Genomic DNA, 17937 nt, shown 5'->3' on the forward strand with positions numbered 1-17937 from the left:
CGCCTCAACGTGGCCTGACGAGTGGTGCCATGTCCGCGCCCAGGATCCGGACCCTGGGCCGCCGCAGCGGAGCGCGGGAACTTAATCACTCGGCCACGGAGCTGACCCCCAGGAGTAGTTTTCTGAAGTTCGCTTTCAGCTAGTTCTATGGAAATAGGATGGTATCCCTCAGTAGCCGTGCACAGTTCGTTTCAAGCATAGTTCAAAGCGTTCCAGCATGGTAACACCAGCCAATTATCACATACTAATCACATGGGAAAAAATTGTTTCCTACACTAAAAACTGCCATCTCCCAGGGCAGTTATCCCTCAATGATATAAGCTCTTGGTCATTAGGATCACAGAAGGAGAGGACAGACCCACCACCATCCTTGGGGAGAGGAGGAGGAGGGGAAAAAGCACGGAGACTGCACATCCAAGCTGTCATTCCAGGTGAAACTCCAGTCTGTCCTTCTCAGAATATTCAAAAAAACACTTCACATTTAGTCTATTTGTTTCTCCAATCATTATTCTTTCATTAATGAAATTTTTAGTTCCATTATTCCTTGCTATCTCACTAGCATTACTTTTTATTATTCCATTTTACAGTCTTTATTAGCTTATTAGTTATATTTCTTTTTGTTTGGTCTGTTTTGTTTTGGCTTGGTTTGGCTGTTCCTTTTGGGTTTGTAGTATTCATCTTTATTACCAGTTTCCCTTCGAGTAATATTATACCTATACTATAAGTATGGTATTATACCACCTATAGTTTAGTACCTATTGTATAAGAACCTTACAACAGTATTAGTTCATTTTTCCCTCCCAGCCTCTGTACTATTGTTACATGTACATTACTTTTTTATACAGTTAATCTTCATTATTTGCAGATTCCATATTTGCAAATTCACTTACTTGCTAAAATTTATTTGTAACCCCCCCAAATCAATACTCATGGCACTTTTTCATTCATTTGTGGACATTTGTAGAGCAGTGAAAAATTTGAGTCATTCAAGGTGCACAGTCCCATTTAAGGAGGAACAAGGCAATACTCTGCCTTGTTTGTGTCATCTCTTTTGTTGTAAAAAAAGTATCCTATTTGTGGTTTATTATTGCCACTTTTTTGTATTTGTTTTTACTTGGTGATTTTGCTATTTACTATGGCCTCCTAAAAGACTTGTATGCTGAAAACTATAAAACATTGCTGAAAGAAATTAAAGATAAATAAATGGAAAGACATCCAATGTTCATGGATCGGAAGACTTAATATTGTTAAGACATCAGTTCTACCCAAAGCAATCTGCAGATTCAATGTAATCCCTATAAAAATTCCAATGACATTTTTTGCAGACATAGAAAATCCATCCTAGGGGCTGGCCCTGCAGCCGAGTGGTTAAGTTCACGCGCTCTGCGGCGCCGGCCCAGGGTTTCGCCAGTTCGGATCCTGGGTGCAGACATGGCACCACTCATCAGGCCACGTTGAGGTGGTGTCCCACATGCCACAACTAGAAGAACCTGCAACCAAGATATACAACTATGTACCAGGGAGGTTTGGAGAGAAAAAGCAGAAGAAGAAAAAATTGGCAACAGTTGTTAGCTCAGGTGCCAATCTTTTTTTTTTTTTTTTCCTGCTTTATCCTTCCAAATGCCCCCTGGTGCATAGTTGTATATCTTAGTTGCAGGTCCCTCTAGTTGTGGCAGGTGCCAATCTTTAAAAAAAAAAAGAAAGAAAGAAAGAAAATCCATCCTAAAATTCACATGGAATCTCAAGGGAACCCAAATAGCCAAAACAATCTTGAAAAGGAAGAACAAAACTGGACGTCTCACATTTCCTGATTTCAAAACTTAACTACAAAGCTATGGTAATCAAAACAATGCTACTGGCATAAAGACAGACATAGAGACGAATGGAATAGAATAGACGACCCAGAAATAAACATCAAATGATTTTCAACAAGGGTGTCAAGAGCATTCAATGGGGAAAGAACAATCGCTTGAACTGGATATCTCTTGAACTAGTTTTTCCACTTGGGAAAACTAGATATCCACATGCAAAAGAATGAAGTTATGCCCTTACCCTACACCATAAACAAACATTAACTCAAAATGGATTAAAGATCTAAATGTAAAACCTAAAAATAAAAAAATCCTAGAAGAAAACATAGGGGAAAATCTTCATGACGTTGGATTTGGGAATAATTTCTTGGATATGACATCAAAAGCACAAGCAACAAAAAAAGAAATAGACAAATGGGGCATCAAATTAAAAAATGTATTATTCACTAAAGGACAGAACCAACAAAGGGAAAGGCAAACCATAGAATGGGAGAACATATTTGCAAATCATATATCTGATAAGGGGTTAATATCCAGAATATATGAAGAAGTTCTACAACTAAACAACAAAAAATAAAATAACCCTATTAAAAATGAGCAAAGGACGTGAATAGACATTTCTCTAAAGAAGATATACCAATGGCCAACAAGCATATGAAAAGATGTTCAACATCACTAGTCATCAGAGAAATGCAAACCAAAGTCACAATGAGATATTACTTCACACCATTAAGATAGCTACTAAACAAATAAAATACAGAAAATAACAAGCATTGACAGGGATGTGGGAAAATTGGAACCCTTGGGCATTGCAGGTGGGAAAGTAAAATGGTGTAGCTGCTATGGAAAACAGTATGGGAATTTGCAAAATATTAGACATAGAATTACCAAATGATCCAGCAATTCTCCTTCTGGTTGTATGCCAAAAGAAGTGAAAGCAGGGACTCAAATTTCTGCACCCATGTTCATAGCAGCATTATTCACAGTAGCCAAAAGGTGGAAGCAACCCAAATATCCAGCAATGGATGAATGGATAAACAAAATGTAGTATATACATATATATGGAATATAATTCAGCTACAAAAAGGAAAGAAATTCCATCATAAGCTACAGCATAGATGAACTTGAAAACATTACGCTAAGTGAAATAAGTCAGTAACAAAAGGACACACACTCTATGATTCCACTTATATGTGGTACCTGGAGTAGTCAAATTCATAGACATGGAAAGTAGAATGGTGGTTGCCAGGGCTGAGGGAAGGGGAATTGGGAAATTATTGCTGAATGGGTATGGAATTTCAATTTGGAAAGATGAAAAAGTTCTGGAAAGGTATGATGGTGGTGATTGTTGCACAATAATGTGAAAGTACCTAATGCCACTGAAATGTACACTTAAAAATCATTAAAATAGTAACTTTTATGTCATGTATATTTTACCACAATTTAAAAAAATGGCTCCCAAGTGCTAAAATGCACTAGTGTATCCTAAAATGCTGATGTGCATTATGTGTGTGAGATGGGCTTTGTTCAGGCATGATGCTATAGACTGAATGCTTGTGTACCCCTAAAAATCATATGTTGAAATTCTAATCCCCAATGCTATGGTATTAAGAGGTAGGGTCTTCGGGAGGTTATTAGGTCATGAGGATGCAGCCCTCTCGAATGGGATTTGTGCCCTTATAAAAGACATTCCGGAGAGCTCTTTGCCCTCTTCCACCATGTTGAGGACACAGTAAGAACACAGTCATCTATGAACCAGCAAGTGGGCTCTCACCAGACACAGGATCTGCCAGTGCCTTGATCCTGGATTTTCCAGCCTCCAGAATGGTGAGAAATAAATTTCTGTTTAAAAGCCACCCAGTCTACAGTGTTTTGTTATAGCAGCCCAAAAGAACTAAGACACCTGAGTTATAGTGAGTGCTTTGGCTGTGAGGTAAACGTTAATGAGCTCTACGTGGACAACACATACTACATAAACTGTCCTTAAACAGAAACATACAGAACACCAGCTTACGTATTGATTGGTTGATGAAATATGATCACAGACTCACAAGAACGTAACCTTGTGTTCCTCCTGTGAGCAGTGTTTCATGTTCACATACTCACTGTTTGTGACAATCTTATAGAACATAACTGCTGTGAATAACAAGAATCAGCTGTATGTTTGAAACTCCACAATATGTTAACTTGCTTTAAGCAGTCAATTATCTTTTAAAGAGTTTTTAGAAAACATATTTTATATATTTACCACTTCTAGCACTCCTCATTTCTTTGGGTAGATGCAGATTCTATCTGATATCATTTTCCTTCTGCCTGAAAGACTTCCTTTAACATTCCTTATAGTGGTGTGCTGATGATGAATTGTTTCAGCATTTATGTGTCTGAAGAAGTCTTTATTTAACATTTGTTTCTGAAAGATAGTTTTGCAGAGTTTGGAATTCAAGATTGACTTTTATTCTTTCAGTAGTTTAAAGACAGAAGTCACCGGCTTCTGGCTTGCATTCTCTCTGATGACAAATTTACTCTAGTCCTTATCTTTGTTCCTTTGTACATAATATGTCTTTTTCCCCAGCTGTTTTAGGATTTTCTTTCTATAATTATGATTATGAAGTGCCTTGGGGTAGTTTTCTTCATATTTCTTCTGTTTGGAGGTTGTTGAATTTCCTGAATCTGTAGATTTCTAATTTTCATCAAATCTGGAAAAATTTTGGCTATGATTTCTCTAAATATTTTTTCTGTCCCTTCTTCTGTCTTTTCTTCTGGAACTCCAATAACATGAATAGGCCACTTGACGCTGTGTCCAAGCTCACTAATGCTCTGTTCTTTCTTTTCAGTCTTTTATCTCCCTATATTTTGTTTTGGATAGTTGCTATGCTTATGTCTTTAAGGTCACTAACCTTTTATTCGCAGTGTCTGTCATTAATCACATCTGGTGTGTTTTTCATCTCATACTCTGTATTTCTCAATCCCATAATTTTGATTCAGTTCTTTTCTTATAACTTCCAGATCCCTCCTTATCATGTTCATGCTTTCCTCTACTTTCCAGAATGTACGAAGGGGATTTTTAAATATAACAATTGTTTTAATGTCTTTGCTAATTCTACCAAATGTGTCATTCCTGTGTCTGATTCTATTGATTGATTTTTCTTCTCATTGTCATATTTTGCTGCTTCTTTTCATGCCTGATATGCTTTGATTGCATGCCTCGAGATTTACCATTAATTGTCTAATTGTCATCTTAACGTATCCTAAACATAACATATCCTAAACTTTGCTACTATATCCTTCTTAATGGCAATTTGTTTTCTTCTAAGTGCTTGGAGTAAAGACCTTGACCCTTTTCTTTCTCTCATTCCTCAGATTCAGTTTGTCAGCAAATCCTGGCCATTCTACCAAGTCAAATCCAAGAATCGATGCCTTCTCACCACTCACATCACCTCCACCCTGGTCCAAGCCACCATCATCTCCTACCTAGATTAATTTAACAGCTTCTTAACTTCCCTGCTTCTGCCCTTGCCTGTTGAAAGTCTGCTTTCAACACAGGAACCAAATTCATCCTAATAAGTTATAGCATATCATCCCTCGGCTCAAAATCCTCCAAAGGCTCCCCACTTAACTCAAAATAAAAGCCCAAGTCTTTCCGAAGACGTACAGGACCCACCCATCACCACTCTGACCTCCCTTCTCTCATCTAGGGACTCATTCACTCTACTCTAGTCATTCTGCCTCTTCCTGGTTTCTCAACTATTCCAGGCATGTTTCTGGGCCTTTGCACTTGTTGCTAACTCTGTTTGGAATTTTCTTGCCCCAGCAAACCACACAGTCAGTTCCCTACACTCCCTTCAGGTCTTTACTCACAAGTTACTTTTTCAGGGGCCAGCCCTGTGGCCGAGTGGTTAAGTTCATGCTCTCCACTTTGACGGCTGTGGGTTTGCCAGTTTGGATCCTGGGCATGGACCTATACTCATCAAGCCATGCTGTGGTGCCATCCCACATAGAATAACTAGAATGACCTACACCTAGGATATACAACTATATGCTGGGGCTTTGGGAAGAAAAAAAAAGGAAGATTGGCAATAGATATTAGCTCAGGGCCAGTCTTCCTCACACACACATAAAAAAGATAATGTGGTTAAAAAAGCTACTTTTTCAGTTAGAACTTCTCTATCTTATGTAAACATCTATATATTTTCATATATATTTTCTTATTTAATCGTCAACATCCTTATGAGGAAGATACTGCTAATTATCTTCATTGTACAAATGAGGAAAATGAAAGTTAGAGAAGTTAGTGAATTGCCTAAGGTTACACACACTGCTAGTAAATGGTAGAGCATGCAGACTGATTCCAGAACCTTCTCTACATCCTATCTATATTTATCCCATATACGTATATATGTTTATCATATATTTATCATATACATGTGTACACAGCTACAAAGACATATATTCTAACCCCCATGCCTGAGGGAACTCGTGGAGACATGGAAGCAGATGGTGCTCTGACCCAGCTGGTATTTATTGGGCATCTACTATGTGCTGGACATTGTGATGAATGCTGAAGATATAGAGACGAAAGTCACAGTTGCTGTCGTCAAGGACCTCACAGTTGGGAATCGGGAAGAAGACAGACACCTAGAAGCCCCAGGGGAAAGAATTAGGTGGCACCCATGGATAGAAATCATGAAGGAAGATCCTGATTCAGTACAAGGAAGTGTTCCTAATGGTCAAAGCTGTCTGAAAATGGAATGGGCCAAAGCACAGAGTTCCTCTCCCAGGAGTCGTTCCAGCAAGAATCAGGAGACAATCGCGCTCCCTAATATAGAAGAGATTGACTCAAGCATAGCATAGCTGGTAAGCCACCAGGCAGCCACTTTGAGCTGGAATTTTTGAAGAAACTTTTTAACTAAGTGACTATTTGCAGAGATGTGTGTAAGGCCGATGGAACTAACAAGAATTCTGATGGGCTTAGAGACTAGTAGAAGCGAGAAGACATTTCCACCCTTTTCCATGAAGGTCCAAGGGGACCGTGATTAAGAACTGTAGGTTTGGAGAAGAGGCTCTCAGAGTGAAAGGGAATTTCTGGACAGTAGCAGCAACCACCAGACCCGGGGCAATGCCTCCTCCCCGGAAATAACCGGTAGGCCTTCTTCTCTCTCCTCAGGTTGTTCTGGTATTTGTAGTACCACTCAGTCACCAAACCCAAACGGAAGCCAGAGGCAAGAGGCTGCAGGTGATACAGTTAATAGAGGAAATCACACAATCCTCAAAGATCAGTGTCTGCGGGCGCCAATCAGGACCCGGATCAAGGCGCAAATGGGTCTCGAGGGGCAAACGGAGAATAACCAACAAAGTTGGCTAAGGACCCTTCTTTACTAAGAAGCAAAAAAAATTCTCCCTACGGACTGTGAAAATGAACGATTAGGAGAGGAACCTCAACTACGGAGAAGGGGTGGAAAAAGTTGGAGCTGAACGGAAAACTGCCTCTGCCCTTCCCGCGTCTCCCTCCCTCCGCAGCATCCCCTCCCGCGCTCCGATGCGCACCACCTGCCGCGGCGTCTGGGCGAAGCACCAGGACTGGGGAGCCTCACTCCTGCGCGGGTGACCAGGAACAGCTGGGCGCCGGGGCTCGGCCCAGCTTTCTGGGGACGAGGAGGCTAGGCCGGGGCACGCGTCCCGCCCCGCCCGTGCGCTGGTGCCCGCGGGTCCGCCCGGCCCTGTTCGGCGCGCGGGGGGTCGCGGCAACCATTCAGAAAGTCCTGGCTGCCAGACAAGCGAGGCTTTCCACGTGGGCAGAGACGATGTTATTCAGGTGGCAAGGATCCAAGGCTGAGCCTTCTTCCCCTCCGGGTCCACCCACTGCCCCTCCCCACCCCCCGACCCAGAAAAGGACACGCACACAAAAAACTTTTGCCACACTATTAACATATTCGCGTTCCCTCCCACTTTCCCAATGGGCTACCAGCTGCAGAACTCCTGAATAGAAAGCTTAATTGTGCTTTGTCATGCAGAGTACCTCGATTTTCTATAGAAGGTTACAAAGGGGCATTTGAAGTGTTTCTTTCTCGTCTAATAGAGAACTATTTGCATAGGGCACCTCTGCGCCTGCCAGACCCAGGTAGCTGCCCCGAAGCTCCTGGGGCCCCCGGGTAACAAAACTCAGTCCGATTTCCGAAAGTCATCCTCCTCTGCCTCGAGCCTCGCATCCCGACTTTTCTCTCCAGTCCTTCGGGTCACGGCCAGCCGGGCAGCTGATTTAGGGGACACTAAGCCTGAGGCCTACAGGCCGCGGTGGCCCGGCCCTCCGGCTGACCTCTTGGCGGCCTCGGGCCATCCTAGCCCTTCTCCCCACGGCTGGGGCCTGCTCCAGTCCGGTTCTTGTGAGCCCAAGTGGTGTTTTCCATCTACTACCTGCGCTTCCAGAGACCAGGCTGGTATCCACGCGGGGCCCTCCGCCCACTTGCCTCCCGCATCAGAACTGGAAGCTGATTATGATTTGGATAAGATGCTGTTCCGTTTCTGCTAGTTGATTGGCAGGGCTGCCTTCAGAATATCTTTTCTTGTTGCTTGTTTTGACAGTTCAAATACAGGTCTACGTGACATATAAAGCTAATAAAATTCTAATTTCATTGTTAATCTTATTTCATTGCAGTATAGGTTTTTACCCTCACACCTGCATGGCAGGGTGTAATTCCATTAATAAAAAAAAAAAAAACATATTCATTGCATGTCTTTTCCCTGATGATATATTGTGAGCAGTGTGAGTTGAAAAAGAACCATTTATTCCCACCGTGAAAGAGCCTGCCTGGGGCGGGAGCTTCACCTGCCCCTCAGTCAATTAGGAATGTATCGAAAAGTCTAGCAGAAAACGAGTTAAATTAACCGTTCGCTAATTTCCTTGTGTCCCTCCTACATAATCCCCCCTTTTCAGCTTGCCCCAGAAATTACCACATGTTGCAAGGTTCAAATAGTGCCTAATGAAACAGTGACTAAACGCTTCTCTCTCCAGTGCCACCGTGGGGGGAGCCCTTCTGCAGGCCTTCCAAGCTGGCCTGATTTCCCTGTCCGGGTTCCCCTATCCTTAAAAAAAAAAGTTTCTTTGGCAGGAAAAAAAATCTAAGCTGTCAATAACTCTTGATCCAGCCAGTGAAATTATACTGCTACACAGTCACTTCCAGACACGGTGGAATTCTGAGATGCCGGTGCCCCAGGTGGGAGCCTCACAGGGCATCCTCCTCTCCTACCAGACACCTGGGGTCCTGGAGTTGGGAGGATTGAGGTAGGGCCAGGGGAGGTTGGAGGAGGATGGGGAGATTGCCCTGGAGAACAAAGGAGAGAGAGAAACCAAGGCAGAAAGAGACAGAGAGAGACCCAGAGGGAAGCAGAGATGAAGACAGACAACAAATACGCTGCCAACTCTCCACTCCCTTCTTCCAAGTTAAAACCACGTGTCTGGCTCAAGCAGCTCATCAGCCCTTGGACGAAGGCATTTTAAAGTCTTGAGATGCAGGACTCTAATAATTAATCGTGGTCATTAATTAATTAAGGAGGAAAGGGGGGAGGTGGCTTGTTGCTGCTTGACCCCAAGCAATTTAAATTACGCTTTGTGAAGGTGGACTCCAAAAGCCTGCCCTCCCCCTCCTTCCTATTCTTTCTCTTTCACGCTTTCAAAAATTTCCATTATAATCCTCAGCGGTCCGGGGCCAGCCGAGCTGCGCGAGCTGCGCGTCCCTCTCCAGCCCTTCCCAACAAACTGAGGCCAAGCTGTCGTGAGCTCCTCGGAGCCGGCTGCTGCCCATGGGCAGGGAGCTGTTTCCCATCAGGAGCAGCTCCCACCTGCCTTTTTTCTCTGCACCTGCTCTGTGTGGTTTCTCCCTGAACTTCAAAAATCAAGCAGTTGCCTAAGAGTTAGTCCTGCTGCAGTGCTCACACAGCCGTGTGTGAGCTGTGTAGAGAATGTAGCTAAATATTGCTACATTCTCTGTTCTCTCTGCCTCCTCTCTCCATTGCATGCTCCCTCTCTCTCTCTTTCTCTTTCCCTTACTCCCTCCCTCTCCCTCTCTCCATCTCCTTTTTCCTCCCTCTCACTAGAGACTTGAGTTCCTTATTTGAAATGGTGCAGCTAATACAAAGTCATCAAAGCACTATGGTTCTTGTCTTAAAGTGACAGCCCTCTTTATGGGGCTGTTTGAAATACGCCCCCTGCTTTTCAATGTCTCTCTATCCATCTTTGTCTGCTCTTCAGAAAAGCGGACAATATAAAGCCCAGCCTGGCGAGCTCCCCACGCTCAGGCCTGGGCAGTGCCAACCTCCGCCTTTAAGCAGATTGAAATTGTCACTGCTTCATTAATCTGAAACTAGTTACTTTCCTAAGCACACAGCACACACTTCCGATCTGTCAGGATTCACTCAGAGGAGCCCCTGGGGCCTTCCTGGGTTTGGGATTTGGAAGGCTCAACAAAGGTAGGACAAGGTTCAGGAAAACACAGAGCTCAGCTTGAAGAAATGCAATGCCCAGTGCAGAAGGGAGGCATTGACGTCAACATAAGGGCACACAGAACACTATTATCAGAGACAATGGCACGCCCAGAATTTTGGAGGGTGTACTTGAGAACAGGGAGTCCAGCTATGGGAACAGACAAGGGTATCTACCACCACATGGAGCAGCTTTCAGGACTGTGAGGTCTCATAGGCTGTGGATTTTCTCTCCCCAAACAGAACTTTGCTTCCAAATAGGAGTCAGGGTTGGTTGGTTGTTCATCTGAGCCCTGATTCAGCTCTGTTCCTAGGAGATCTCTTGAAGTTCCTGTTCCTGTTGGCCCCTCCCTGTGCTACCCACCCCACGGTCCAGGGCCTTGGGTGTAGGAGCCCGGCGCCCCTGTGCAATTTCTCATCTTCTTTGAGATAAGCTGTCTCTTTTCTTCACACCTCCACCATTAACAAAGACAATACAAAAGATTTCTCTACTTTTAATATTTCTAGCTGGCTTAGAATAACAAGTTTTTGGATTCTATTCCATCTAATTTAGGGAAGAGAGGTGGGCATTTCTTTTTTTTTCAGAGAAGCTCAATTTTCAGTAATGTGAGCCTAAAGATTTATAAAATAGATTTATATTAAATTATGTTAATAGAAGCCTAGTAAATGCACTATTTAATTGCATGGAAAAAATGTTCCCTTTTAAGAGGTCTGTCACCTTAACAGGTACATTCAAAGATTCCCTGTGAATAATGAAAATAGGAACAATTGCTTTGATGCACTGAGCCGCATTCATCGTCTAGGACAGCTTTAGGCTGTTTGGAGAGGATGGGAGGAGCTCCTTTTAAAGCAGTGATTGCTCCTTTAAACCCAGTTTCCTCTAGCAAATAGATTCTATTGGAAGTGTCATTCTCCTCCCCTCCTCACACCCTTCAGGCTGGGCCTGAGACCCTACCCAGAGCTCTGTCCCTCTTCCCTCAATGTTCAGCTTTTTCTCCTTCCCTTAACCCAGCTCTGAGCACCTCCCCACCTCCCTGAGAGAAATCTCCCAAGAAGTGCCCTGAAAAGCGAGTGGAATCTCCAGGCAAGGTAGAAGTGGGAAGAAAAAAAAAAATCTGGTGAAAAACACTCTTGTCTTTTCACATACATGACCACCATCAATGGAGTTCTCTTTCTCTCTCCTCCCTCTCTTTCTCCTTCTCTCACCCTGCCCACCCCCATACACACACATACACATACAGACCCTGCTGCCCTCTGTGACTACTTTGAGTTATAACAATCACCTTTCTGGCAATTCTCTGACCACAGTCAGGGTGAGCCAAGCAAACTGACTTTCTAATCCTGATCAGATGTAATTGGGCAGAATTGGTGGGGAGTGGGGAGGAGGGTGAAGCGAGAGAGGAGGAAGCCAGAAATCAAAGACTTCACATCCCCAAGTTATTGTTTTTCATAAAACATCCTTGGATATCCTTGGGAGGATGGGGGGAGGGGGTTCCTAAGCTATGATGACCATTTCAGAATAAGGGGGGGGGGGGGGTCTACCATCATCAGTGTCTCTATCACCTGGGCCCATGGACACCCAGGGATGGGCTGCTGGATCCCTTTTGCTCTGGGCATGGTTTGCAATCAAGAAGGCTTGCTGAGTGTCGCTATCAGTGTTAGGCTGTTGGCTTTGGGCTTGTGTTGGTCACTGAGTAGTAGGGTGAAGGGGAAAGGTCTCTGCTCCTCCTCTTTGCTCACAATGTCTGGAATGAGTCAGGGCAGGATGGCAGGAGTTCATCCTTCCTGGCCTCCATCCCTTCTCCCCTGCCCCCACCTCTTTTCCTATTTAAAGCTACCACAGGACGTGTTCTCAAAGAGGTGGACTCAGCCACACAAACAGCTCCTGCTGCTCACTTCTTTTCTCTCAGTGGAGCAAGGTCCTCATTTCTAATTCTCATTTTCATTCTCTTTCTCTCTTTCCATTATGTGTTTATAGGCCCCTAAGAAGCCATGTTTTGGGGGAACAAAGTTCTGTTTTTCAAGCAGAGGCACACTGAAAAGCTAGCATCTAGTCTTCCCAAGAAGTAAAACTGTTAAAGGTGACCTCACACTGAGACAGGGACCAGCCTAAAGAGACAGGGCCATGTGCAAGTCCCCTGGCCTAACAAGATGAGGCCCCTAACCAATCCTCAAGCAAGGAGAATCAGATAGAGACCACCAAGATCCACCTTCCACAGCATGGGACTTTCCCTGGCTTAAGCATGCTCCCTAGGACCAGGAGTCCACTGGAGGTGACCCTAGCTCCATTAGCATAGTAAAAATCACACCCGGGGTGGAGAATTAGCAAGCTAATGATATACGCAATGCATATGGTGGTATGTCAACAGCGCAGGCGCAAGGGAAAAAAACTCCACCTCTACATACATGACAAGGTCCTCCTCCCCAGCCTTTGCCTAATAAAAAGCCCTAATATCCCGCTCCCTAATGAGACAGTCACCTGCCGCTTTCCTTTCCGCGCCAGCTCCCTTGTGCCTCTTCTGTGCACAAGCTAATAAACTTTTAGTTTCCTACTTGGATTTGTTGTTTCTCTTGATTTCTCTCCTGGGGGACAACCAGAACCCAATGCACTGCTAACAACACATCTTCAACATTCATCTTTAATAAATCTGGGGACACTGCACTTGGAGTGTTTCATATCAAGATTATTTCACAGAGTATTTGTGTGTCTGAGTTTGTGTGTCTAAGTGTTGGCTTCAGGTGTTCTTGACCTGAGGTGAAACTGGGGGCCATTGAAATCAGACAGGTTCCCAAAGTCTTATTGTGATATGCAAACTTCAAAAACATCAACTGATTTTGGGGGAGGAGGGAACGTAAAATCTACCCTAGTAGACAAGGAGACCTCATGGTCCACTCTGAAAGTGACAAGAAGGTCACTGGGCACCGAATGTCTTAGACAAGGAGGACCTCCCTGGGAAACCTGGAGAGCCCTTCCTCGGAGAATGCCCAACTTCTAGATGGGTATCTTTGCCTGAATCTTTTTGCCTCTGGTGGGAGATCCATTGTTCATTCTCTCTTCCCTAAGGAATGTCCCCAAAGACAGTACGGAGACAGACTGAGACCACGTACGCAGCCCAAAGGTAGGCGAGGAGGGCTGGCGCCGCGACTCCTTCGCAGGGCGGCGGAGCTGGGCGCGCCGCGAAGCATCAGCCTTGGGTGTGGCAAGTGGATGGCTCCGCGCTCCCGGCGCAGGGTCTGGCACTGGGGAGCCGAGTGCGGCGCAGAGGCTCCGGTCCCGACTGGGCATGGACCTGGGGAGAGCCGGCCCGAGCGCGGGGCAACAGAGTGGCCGGGCAGGGTGTGGATGCGAGAGGGACGGAGTCTGCCCACCGTCCAGATGAGGCCTCGCTTTGGGCATGAGCTCCAAGAGGGCTCCTTGTCCTTTTTGTTATTTCCTGAGAAGGAGTACTTCTCCTTAAACGCCTGTTCTTTGCGCTTGGAAAAATCCCTTCCTCCTGCCCCTGTGCTAGTGACCGGAGAGGCTGTTCACTGCAAAGGACGGAGATGGGATCTTCAGGAAAGGCAGCGGCCGCCGCCTCCTCCCTTCGCGGCGAGCCGGCGAGGGGCCAGAGACTCTGCGTGAGAGAGAGACCCAGGCGCTGAGCCCCCCAGGCCCAGGCAGCAGCAAGCTGGATGCCTGTGACCCCTGCGCAGGACCAGGCCCAGGTCGCTGCACAAAGCGGCGGCAGCTCCCTATTCAGCACAACACCGTGCGGTTTCTCCTCCCTCCTGCCTGCCCCGGCCGCTACCCGGTACCAGAATGGCAGTTGACTCAGGGCCTCGGGAGTCTGAAAGGGGAACTTTCCTTCTAAGCCTCCTGATGCTCCGTGTGTGTGTGTGTGTGTGTGTGTGTGTGTGTGTGTGTGTGTGTGAGAGAGAGAGAGAGAGACAGAGAGAGAGACAGAGAGAGAGAGACAGAGAGAGAGAGACAGAGAGAGAGAGACAGAGAGAGAGAGAGTGTGTGTCTCTGGGAGGGGAAACCTCCCTCCTTTCTCCCTCTTCCCAAACTAGCTTTCTGCCCTCAGTTTTAGAGCCCCAACCCCACCTGTTGAGGTTCCAGTTCCTGTAGACCTAAAGTAAATCAGACCTAAAGAAGTCTGTGTATGTGTTTATAAACAGTTCATATCACTTGAACCCCTTAGGTGGCATCTTTACAGAAAATAGAAAGAACAGCAGTGGGAGTTAGTGGAACTCCGGTTGCAAGGAATGAGATCTCCTAGTTTCCATGTTTCTAGCTTCACTTCTCTCCTTTAGATGACAGGCCCTGGCTGCACTAAGGAGAGACCCAGGTGGCCCTACAGAGCCAGAGTAAGTCTTTTCCAGGGCCAGGCTTGCAGGAATTAACTCTGCAAGGTGATGAGAAGACAGGGACTAGAAGGGAGCCAATTTAGGTTAAAGTTAGTCCAAAAAAAAAAAAAAAACCCAAGAGCCAGAAGGCACCTCTGAACTATTTTGGGAAAATGAGAATGTAAATCTTTGGACAGAATAATTCCCTGTCCCTGACCTTTTGCTTTCTCTGCATTGAGGAAACCAGCTAATTTCTTAGCAAGACAATCAGGAAACGTAATATTTGTAGTCACTTGCAGCATCATTTGTAAGTTTTCATGTATTTGCTTCCAACCTGTTTGATGGATTGTAGCTCTTCCTAAAACTATTCTGACTATTCAAATTCCTTCACATAATTCAGCTTTTAGTACTGAGAGAGCTGAGGAAGAAGAACAAAGCGGGCGGGCTGCCACAGAATATAAATCTCAGATTAGGGATTTTCAACTTTCCCTACTAAATGAATTAAAAGGTTTGCCTGTCATTAGTTGTCAGTGTCACTCTAAATGGAGTGATTTGTCCTGTCAACTGTGAGGAGGTTAGCTATTTGGAGGATGGGAGTACTATCCGGGAGGCAGCATCATGACTGAAAGCATCTTCTTGGCAGAAGTTTCCTGTTACAGAGAAATCCCACAGAGCCACAAACTCCCTCAACCAGGAGACCCACATTCCCAAGTTTTAGTAACACTTTCCTCTGAATTCTCAGATACTTTTTTTCCCTTCCCATGCCTTTCTCTAGATATGGAGGAGAGAGAGACTGGGGAAGATGGTGAGAGCAAACACCACGAATTTAAAACCTTGATTTTGTTTCATTTATTTAAATAAATATAAATATAAATTTTATATAAAACTATTCACATACAAAGGGACTTCCAGGGGCTTGGATTTTAAATTTTAAACTCTCCCCAGGCAAATTTTCAGAAAGCAAGACCTACAGGGTTTAGTTTTCTAAATTATTCGCAATTCAATACTTTCATTTTTAAAAGAACAACAAAATAATCAAGAAACCCCGTGTTCTGATCACGTTTTGAAGGACAGTAGGGAAGGGGAAATGACATGCGCTTTCAAAAACCACTATACAGTGTTAAACTTAAACCAACCCTGTTTCTTCTCTGTTTATGACCAGACTGAGTTGAATCTGGATTATGTACATTTTTAAAAAACGATCTATAACTGTGAGTGGAGCCCTCAACAAATAGGTCAAGGAGAAGGCGTGAAGGGTCAGGCGCGGCATGTACAACCCAGGAACTCTCGGGTCCGTTCCTTTCCAGATGGGACCATGGAATAGCAGAGGATTTGGGCCCTTGGTGCCTGCCTTGGCATTGAGGGGGCTGCCGGAAGCGGGTGGTGAAAGAGGGGCAGCCCTCCCTCATAAGGGGGAAATCTCCTTGTCATCGTTGGCTGAGGCCGGCGACAAGGAGTCCTCATCCTCCGAGCGCGCATAGTGCGCCTGGCTGCCGACACACTTGCAGCCCGCGTGACTGTTCCTCTGCGTGCCCTTCCCTTCCTTCTTATGCTTCACCCGGCGGTTCTGAAACCAGATTTTCACCTGCTTCTCCGACAGGTTCAGGTACGTGGCGATTTCGATCCTCCGGAGTCGAGACAGGTACATGTTGGAAGAGAATTCCCGCTCCAGCTCCAGGAGCTGCGTGCTGGTGAACGCTGTCCTCATCCTCTTGCCGTTGGGTACCTGGCTGGCGTCCGAGCCCCCTGCAGACCGGCCAAGAGAGAGCAAAGAGGTAATTCTCCGGCGAGGCGCTCCCACTCACGTGCCATCCCGTGGGAAGGACGCCTCTCAAGGACCCACCCGCGACACTCAACCAAACACCTGTATCCATCCCTCATCCCTTCCCATTTCATGGCACATCGTTACTTAGTCGGGAAGGACAAGAGACGCCCAAAGCAAGTGAAGGCCTTTGATGTGCGGGCCGTAAAGTCAGAGGATTAAACGAGGGGTGGGGGCTGGCATTGCCCGGCCGTCTCCCTTCAAGCCTTAAGGAGAGATAGGCGGGCTTAGCCAAAAACATCGAAACGCTAATTAGCCAGCCCCGAGGCCAGAATGCCACATCTGAGTTCAAACACAGCCACCCCGAACCTCAGTCAGTTAACCTCCCGTTTCTCAGCCCTCAAGCGCGAAGTCCCAAAGGCCCCGATATTACGCAAGACTTGGGCACCAGGTACCAGGAATGAAGTGCACCAGGCTGTTTGAGAGGTTGGCAAGCTAACTTCCACCTTCGTGGAACTTCTGGGGACGACTCCACAGTTACACCAAAAGCCCCTCCTCTCTCCCCACCCCGCCCCCCCCGGGCTCCCACTTCCTCCACCGAAGGCGGAAAGTTTGCTCCAGGGAGCTGGGAAGGCGCGGCGCGCAGGTGCCCAGAGACCCCGCCCTACCCATGGTGAGGCAGTGGAATCTCCGCGGGTCTGCCACGTTGTAGGTGGTGGTGGCGCAGACAGGTGCGTGGTGCTGCGGGTGCCCCAAGGCCGCCGCGGCCGCTGCCGCTGCCGCCGCAGCCGCTGCGGCAGCGGCCGAGCCAGGCTGCTGGGGCTGGTGGTGGTGATGGTGGTGCTGCGGCGGGTGGTGGTGATGGTGCGCGTGGCTCACGCGCGGGCAAAACTGCGCGTCCCCAGGACCCGAAGAGAACTGACTCTTGAGCAGGGGCAGGGCCCCGGCGCCCCCAGCCGCCCCGCCACCTCCGGCCCCTGCACTCCCGGCCCCTGCGCCCCCGCCGCCAGAGCCCGCCGGCCCACGAGAAGAGTGCAGGTGCGAAGTGACGCAGAGCGGGCAAACGCAGAACGCGCCGCTCTTGCGGGATGGGCACCCGGGCCCGGACACCGACATCACCAATGGGGACGGCATGCCCAGCGGGATGAAGAAATCTGGCCCAGGGTGCGGCTCAGGCAGCGAGGGCGCGGGCCTTGAGGAGTCCTTGATGATGAGCGAGTCGACATAGAAGGAGCGCGACATGTCGGGAGGGGTGGGTGGCTGGAGGGCCCGGCCAGCCGAGTCGCCCCCTCCCCTCTCCTGGTCTGAGCTCTGCCCCGGGCGCGGCGCGGACGCAGGCGGTCAAGCCCTTGGGGACGCGGAGGTGTTGGCGTCTGGGCTGCGAACAAAGGGGTCCCTGGAGAGGGCTGGTCCTCACGTCCCCCGCCTGGCGCCCCGGCTCTGGGATTTTATAGCCCCCACCCCGGCACGTGATGCTGCGGAGTACCGCTCGGCTCAGGCTCCTCGGCAGCTCCCCACCCTCGGGATAGGCTGCCCGAGTCACAACAGAAGCGGCGAGGAGGG

The 17937-nt window shown here is 47.0% G+C and overlaps 1 protein-coding gene across 1 annotated transcript; it reads right to left on the reverse strand.

Moving 5' to 3' along the window:
- Nucleotides 1-16017: 16017 nt before the first annotated feature.
- Nucleotides 16018-17616, reverse strand: LOC124232935 (GS homeobox 2). Its single transcript, XM_046649882.1, has 2 exons — nt 17043-17616; nt 16018-16358 (listed from the first exon to the last, which is right to left on the reverse strand). Exons 1-2 carry the CDS (start codon nt 17614-17616, stop codon nt 16018-16020), a joined length of 915 nt encoding a protein of 304 aa, XP_046505838.1.
- Between the last annotated feature and the right edge of the window lie 321 nt (nt 17617-17937).

Source organism: Equus quagga, unplaced genomic scaffold (genome assembly GCF_021613505.1).
Source record: "Equus quagga isolate Etosha38 unplaced genomic scaffold, UCLA_HA_Equagga_1.0 146_RagTag, whole genome shotgun sequence".
Lineage (NCBI taxonomy): Eukaryota > Metazoa > Chordata > Mammalia > Perissodactyla > Equidae > Equus > Equus quagga.

Coding starts and splice junctions, on each gene's coding strand:
- LOC124232935 (XM_046649882.1), bottom strand. CDS start 17,616: ATGTCGCGCTCCTTCTATGTCGACTCGCTCATCATCAAGGACTCCTCA. Junction 16,359..17,042: donor ATTCCACTGCCTCACCATGG/GTAGGGCGGGGT, acceptor GCCGGTCTGCAG/GGGGCTCGGACGCCAGCCAG.